The sequence below is a fragment of the Nematolebias whitei genome, chromosome 1 (genome assembly GCF_014905685.2).
Source record: "Nematolebias whitei isolate Nwh7 chromosome 1, NemWhi1, whole genome shotgun sequence".
NCBI lineage: Eukaryota > Metazoa > Chordata > Actinopteri > Cyprinodontiformes > Rivulidae > Nematolebias > Nematolebias whitei.
In genome coordinates, this window is record NC_056498.1 from 66,321,912 (window position 1) to 66,329,715 (window position 7,804).

The following is a 7,804-nucleotide window of genomic DNA, read 5'->3' on the forward strand; positions in this document are numbered from 1 at the left end:
AACCGCGAAGTAGCGTTCCTCATGTCTGGTGAAGACACCATCATACCAGGTGTCCAGACCGGCTGTGGTTTGGTTTGAACGAACTAATGGGCCACACCGGCCTTTTCCCCCTCCCTACAATGGGCTTCTGAGCCGAGGCTTTGCCCTCACATGCATTCAGCTGGACCTGCTTTACCAACACTATTGATTGCAGGTTATGTTCTGGACTCTGTCCAGCTGACCTCAGAGGGGAGTCAGATACATCATTGTCCAGCGAGGAAACTCCAGAGACCTTACACCTGGGTGAAACAACCTCAGTCAGTCCAACAAACGCATCTGTCACCGCTCCATGCGTTTATCACGCTGCTCAACATCGAGAGCATCAGTGACTTCAAAAAAGATGCGTTCCACAGAAACCTTTTCTGTCTCGGATGTTGTCTAAGTCGAGTGACCATCCATGCATCACACATCACTAAACTACTTCACCTTTTTCTTTTTCCTGCTAATTAGAAATCTTAATATGCAATCATGTTAACATTGGGCCCAATTTGTGCTCTGTGCCTCTTTGTTTCTTACACACCTCACAGCAATTGATGGATATCCAATGAGACGCAGAGTCCCTGCCAAAGGGAGTCGCTCTGCAGCTTGTGACACATCGCTGAGGCTGGGGGTGGGGGATGGGGGGTACGCCTTAAATTAATTAACATCGAACCTCTTGTAGCTGTTCACTTCTGTAAACAAACATTTTAATATGCAGTGATTAATTAAATCTGCCAAGCTCCTCTGCCCCTCCCATAGATCTTCCTTCACTCTTACGTTTGCCTTCGTGGTAAAGAGTTTATTCTCGACTGTGAGAAAACTGGCAACTTTGTCCAGCAACAGCCTGTCTAATGAAACATTTCAAAATGTTTATCTGCAACCTGATGTGTAATACTTCCAGTCTCCTGTTTGAATATTTTGGTAGATTTAAGCTTTGGGTCATGGCATTTATGAGGAATAGACCAACAAATTGTCTGCATAGTTAAGTTTTAATTGTTTTTGCTGTGATAAAAGTAAAATGTAAAAGGATTTTGGACAACTTTGAGCAACTAAAATAACTTAAATGTAGTGGCACGGTCAAAATGTTTAGGTTTAAAATCCAGTACTTCATAGGTGCATCAGAAGGGAATTATTAATGATGTCATCTAAGACGATTTGATCAAATAAAACATTTTATTTTATTTTGAAATGCAGTATTTTGCTTAAGTATGATATTACATTTTATCTTCAAATCATGGTGAACATGACAGAATATTCAATCTCATAAAAAATAAAAACATAGTTTCTTCATGAATAAACAGAACAAAATGGTGATTTCTGCGAACTGAACTGGATCTGCGGGCCTTGAAATACCCGAGATTTCTTTGGATTAAGATTCATTTTAGTGATTTGTTTTAGGTCAAAAGAAATACATTCAGACACTTAATAAATCCTCCAAATTATCTACAGTGGGTAGTTTTTTGTTCATCACATCAGAAGAAAATAAATGAATTAAAAGACTGCACGAGTTTATGGAAATCCGCATCGGCGAGGAACGGCTGCGGACTCAAGGGGCATCACTGCACAGGTAAGCTGCTTTTGGAGGGTTCATGTAAATCCTAAAGTCCAAAAGTCAATTACTGGGGCATCTCAAGCGTGTGTTACTGAAAGACTCTGATGTTTTATTGAAGAGAGGCTTTAATTCATCGGGGCTTCTCGGCTCCCTTTCATGCAGCTTGGAGAGGGAGACCATGGTGCCTCCTTCAGATGGCCAGTGTCATATATCACACACACACAGAGAAAGGCAGAGAGAGGGAGAACACACACTAATGCCCAAAAACAACTCTCAGGTGGTCTGCTTCACTCCACTGACCAGCCCATTACCCCTCACACACACACACAGCTCTCTCAATGCAGACCACACAGACTAAACAAGAAGTTCATGCATCTTGTGTTAACAATGAACATTGAATTATTATATTTTTTTAGAGTAGAGAGCCTTTCTTTCACCTTGGAAGACACACCTGCTGATCTTCATTCCCCGTTATTATTAAACAGTCTTCGCAGGCTGCGACAGAGCGAGCGCTCATTCTGGCTCTAATGTCTCCACAGCTGGAATTAAGGCTGGTGGTGGCATTGCCCAGAGTGAGGCGAGCAGACAGCTTATTTTTCCACTGTGATTAGCCAAACCGTGCCTCTCGTATACAAATGGAAATGGGTTGTGCATGAGTGTCCCCCTCTTCTTATCCTCACTCTCCCATCTGTCAAGACAATAGATTTTAATCTTTAATCCATGAGCAAGCATTGAATACTGGGGAATCACAAATTACACATGTTTTACTGCGCTTCTTCTTTCTCCACACCCCACATCTCCACCCCCATTTTTTTTTTCTTCTCCTACCCCTGCTGGCTGTCTCTGCCTCTCCAGGCCCTTCATGTGCTATTAACACACAGAGGTGTTCACTCTCCGCCACAAACAACTGCGCATGAAGCAGACGCACACACATTTCAAACACCAGTTCTGTGCCATGGTGGTACCATATGACACTGTCATCATTTGGTAATTAAACCCTCGCTGGCTTTAAATATGAAAAGCTGGCAAGAGTTGATGATGATGATGCTGGCTGTCGCTCAGCACAGATTCCAAACAAAACATCCAGACCGGGCGGGAAGCGTTTTGTTCAGTTCTTGCCTCAGTTCGGCGGTCCAGATGAGAAGGGTCAATAGACTGAACCGCTCTAGAAGGAGAATATTTTATTTTAATTTGTTTTGAGCTGAAAAGGATTTATCTCACGGTGTGATGATAAATGATGGGCGCCACCTGGAGTCACCGCGGCCTTCAAGTGAGGGCAGGGAGGTGGTGCCAGGGGGAGGTGGGGGAGCATGAAGGGTGAACGGTGGGAGGGGTCTTTAATGTTCAGCCCGTGAGCAAGTGGGACACGACTTTTTGAAATAAATAAATAAATAGATGCAGGAAAGGAGGCTGGCAGTGGATTTGAGTTTGAAGGGTGGATGTGCAGGTGGGAAGTTTGGCTGTGCGTGACGAGGAGACAGGAAGTGAAAGTTTATAGAAACACACCTCAAAGTTAACCTTCACCCCCTCCACCACTCACACTCCCGTTCTTCCCACCCTCCGGCAGTCTGGGACAGAGTAGATACTGTTGACCAGTCTAATGGACTGCACCATAAGATCTCCTTTATTTCTCCCCCCACCAACCAAACTGACTCCTCTCTCTCAATTTTCAACCTTCCTCTCCTGCAGCCCCCCCCCCCCCCCAATTCACCATAAATGGGGTGCAACTGACAACCCACATCTTCATGACCACTACGATCCTCAACTTGGTTCCTCCTGTTTGGATGCTTCTGCAGAATCACAGGAGACTTGAGAATATCATAGTTATCAAGGAAGAACACTCACAGAAGATCATTGTGTTGTTGTTGTTGTTGTTTACTTATTTTGTATTTAAATGTCACATTTTAAAAACAAGATATGAGTCGAGCTGAAACTCTGAGCGTGTTTTATTGATTTTAGTGTGAAGCATAAAAGACAAATTTCCTAAATGGATTTTTTTAAGTTTCAGAATAAAAGGACTAAATTAAATACTGAGCTGAATTACTTACTTGTTTTAAAATTTGGCTCAAATGTATCTTTTATTTTGTCACATTTTGGGTGAGATTATTATTTCTTCATTTAAATCCATATGTCATAAAGCTATTCATGATTACTTTTAAAGCCAGCAGCAAGCCTCGTGTTCAAATGGCATTTTAAGTAAAGAACACTTGAAGCTGAGAATAAAGTGTTCCACTATATCCATTACTGGTCCTTGGTCCAGTGGCAGCCTTATAGCCATCTCTGAACTTCAAGCACTGTAAAGAGTCTTATAACACAAAATGTTTGTTAAATAGCCGATAGAAAAGCTATAATCTTTTAATGTTGGATTTTATAGCTGTACCACGCTCTGTCGTTCTTGTGGATATTGTAATATAGCTTTTTTACTGGTTATTCATCTGTTAATGTTCCAGTTACTAACTTTTATTCTCTCCCTTATACTTTTTTTTTTTTTTTTTTTTTTTTTTTTTGGTATCCCCGGACACTGTTAAACACATAAAGTTTCCTCAGTGCTGCTTTTCTTTTCTGGCTCAACTAAATGTTTTCCTGCATGTACCACTTTACAATAAGGCTCCCCTTAGATGGCTAATAAATAGTTCATAGATATGTTATTAATTCCTCACTTTATAAATCATTAATAACTGTTTATTATCCATTAATTAAGGGTGAAAGATACAAAACAGACCAGTTTCTGAGCCAAATCTGTTCACATATATTTCATCTAGAGTTGTTATATTAAACATTTCAGACTAAGTTACTACCTTAAGCACAATAAACATTTGTCAGTTTCTTTAGCATATAATATTGTACTTTATCACTGTATTTTAAGTATCTACAACTAATATTAAATCCTAAAAAATAAGTTTGCAAATGCTTATTATGCTGCAAGGTAGTTACTTATACATATATATGTATAGGTGAACAGATTTGGCTCGTGCACTATTTGGCAAGAAACTGGTCAGCTTTGTCTCTCTGTCACCTTTAATTAATACATAATAAGCAGTTATTCATGACTTATAAAGTGTTTATAGAGGAATTAGAAAAATATCTATAAACTATGTATTAGCCAGCTATAAAGAGAGCTTTATTGTAAAGTGGTACCTGTTTTCCTTTGACAGTATTCACTGAAAACATTTATTCAAAATTACAGGATTCATAATTTTGTAATTCTTGTTTATTGTTTCTTTTAAATTTTCGCTCAAGGTTTGTGAGTTAGTGGGAAATAAAGTTTTTAAGGGTGGAAAGTGGCTTAAGAATTTAAACAAATGACTGGTGCTTCAGAGTGATGGATTTTCAAAGTAAATAAAAACAGTTGCAAACATTGTCTCTTTATGATGATATGAATTGTCATAATTCACCGTTCAGCTTTAATAAGCCAGCATTTATAAATAATAAAAAAGTAAGGCCTGGATTATGTAAACTTAGCATTGTGAGGAGAGAACAGTTGAATTTTTCTCCTCGTTATCTCTGAGTTTCCTTTTAATTCGCTCTCTATATATTTCCTCCCTCTCTCTCTCTTTCTCTCACTCTTTTTATCAGTTCGTAGCTCATTGGAGCAGAGTTGCTTCCTCTTTTTGTTGTTGCCTAAACCGTTTAGTTGTGGATGATCGCTCAAAGATTCTGACAACCAGCGGGGAGAACGGAGACTCCCAGCCGGGGAGGGAGCGCAGGAGGCCGGACAGATCTGCTGGGCTGCGTCGGGGAGACGCACCATTAGACAAGGGAGAGCCGTGCGTCATGGCGCGGCACGATCCAGTGGAGACTCACGCTGATGTCAGCATTTGTTTGCAGGTTTCTGAAGGCTGCAAAGCTTCCTGTTTACATATGGACTTCTCATATTATAATTACTTTGCTTAAAAAAATAAAAAATAAAAAAATTAAATATGTTAATGATCTCGTTTTGGTTTCTTTAAAGTAGATTATTATAATAATAATAATAATAATAATAATTATTATTATTATTATTATTATTATTGCAAAGCCCCTCATCCCTTGTGTTTTAGGAGTTTAACTGAAATCACTATCACTATTAAATTCACCTCTCAATTTTTTATTTTATTTTATTTTTTTATTTTTTTTGAGGGGGGGAGGGTGCTTTTAGACTGAAGGATCAATGGGAAAACTGTTGTAATGATCTAATTAATTATGGCAAAATTAAAAGCGAGTCCAGAAAATCAATCTGCGACTGTGTCGAGAATAGAGTCAAATGGATATCCATCTGCTCCCCCGGAATAAAGCGCATGAATGGGCAATCTGAGGACGCAGCTGATATCCTGCAGAGTGGCAGAGCCTGCCCATATGGCTGTGGGTGTCAGGAGACTCCAGATCATTGTGGGAGATGCTGCGAGGGGCTGCTGATATGATGCTGATGTTTTAACTAATAAGGTGGTGCTGGTGGTGCTGGTGGTGGAGGGGGAATGTGGAACAGTTTTCCAACCTGGCTTTTTTTTTTTTTTTCTTTTTTTTTTTTTGGTAAAGCTTCAACCTCAGTTTTTCTTTATTCGCCCAACGTTTTGTTTGTGATGAAAAAAATATGAATTTAATGCATTAAAACTTGAATTTCATTTACTTAAATATGTCAAATAATAAATAGAAATCACCCACATTTCTGTTTGTAATTTTTAATCCTATTTGGCAACTTTTTTCCTTACGAACAGATCCTCTGAAAGATGCGTTTATGTGTTGAAGGGGGGCGTCAGGAGATTTTTGGGGTCTCATTCGTGGCCCGCAACAACAATTAGACAACAGGAACAATGGACTGCTGACCTGTGCGTGCGTCACAGGCCATTCACGTTTGTTTAGTCCTCTTTGCCTTTCTTTGTCAGTCGAATTTTTCATCTGAAATTCTCCTTTTTATTGAGGGGCCTTCGTGCATAATCTTGTTGTTTTGAGTTAAATCATCTTAATTCAGATGACTTTTTAAAACTAACATTGGCATTATTAAGGATTAGCTATATTCATTATATTATTTTAAGGGTTATGTGAAACAACACGTCCGGAGCGTCTTAATTGCACAAATCAGGCCAAAAATTGAAAATTAAAAAATCGCATCAGCTCCTCTATGGCCGGGATTTTTTTTTTTTTTTTTTTTTTTTTTTTTTTTTAAAGAGGCTGAAGTCAGAGACTAACAGCTTCTTAATCATGGCGCGGTTTGTTTTGCTGTTGCGCTGTGACACGGGGACGTCATTGTGGCAGTGCGCGCAGAGGTACGGGGGGCAAATAGGGCTGTTGTGGGCGAAATAGCAGCAGCTTTAGGGCAAAAGTGCACTGACGTGTGAAATTACAGCCCATGGTGCTACATATTGTACCAGAAGCTCCTTCCTCCCCCGCTTTCTGCAAAAAAAAAAAAAAAAAAAAAAGGGGGGGGGGGGGGGGGGGGATGCAGAAACAACAGGAAGAATCGTCCTGAAACGTGTCCAGAGGGTGCGCAATAAGAACCCGTTTGCTATGAAGTCCATTAAAGCTGTAAATCACAAGCACAGGTTGGTCCTGAGCGTTAGACTGTGTCTGTCTCATAAATTATTTTTTGTAAATCAATGTTAACAAACGGGACTGATGTCACTTTAGTTTATAATTAATAATAAGGAGGGAAAAAGAACGCGTTTAAGAAATTGATATTAGCTCTAAACTGTCTTGCATTTTTTACCTTTTTTTTTTTTTTTTTCGTTGTCTATTGACTTCCGGAAGAGATTATAGGCGTGCATAACTCACAGTAGTCTTAGCATCGACCTTTGACCCCGGCCTGCCTCAGCAGCTTCAGCCTGAGCCCACCGACCCTCAGCAGGCTGTCTAACACTGTCTGAGCGCCATCTACAGACCGCAGCTGCGCACAGGCCTCCGTAGCTGCTGCTGCTTCTGCTGCTGCTGCTGCTGCTGCTGCTGCTGATGATGATGATGATGATGGTGGTGGTGGCCTCCTGGCTCACTGACTCCGACTTTTTTCCTCTGGAAGTAAAAACATACTCTCACAAGAACAACTTATTCTGCTCACTAAACGTGCGCTTTTGCTCCGTGATTCGTTTGGAAGCAGACAGAAGAGCAGTGGTGACAGACGCTGCTGTTTCATCAAACTAAGTCTGAGGCTGCGGGACAATAAGACAAACAGGTTTCAATGTTGGCACTGATTACTCATCTATAATCTTTCCTCACATAAATATGATGATTTCAATGCAGATCTGCCCTGAGTCTCTGTGTTTA

At 40.2% G+C, this 7,804-nt stretch overlaps 1 protein-coding gene across 1 annotated transcript in view; it reads left to right on the top strand.

The window, feature by feature from the left end:
* The first annotated feature begins 2,797 nt into the window (after window positions 1-2,797).
* Window positions 2,798-7,804, top strand: part of pax2a (paired box 2a) — a 35,713-nt gene continuing 30,706 nt past the window's right edge. Inside the window, exons 1-2 of the mRNA XM_037697797.1 lie at window positions 2,798-2,870; window positions 5,205-5,380. Of these exons, the coding sequence (XP_037553725.1) occupies window positions 2,798-2,870; window positions 5,205-5,380 (249 nt within the window). The remainder of the gene's footprint in view (window positions 2,871-5,204; window positions 5,381-7,804) is intronic.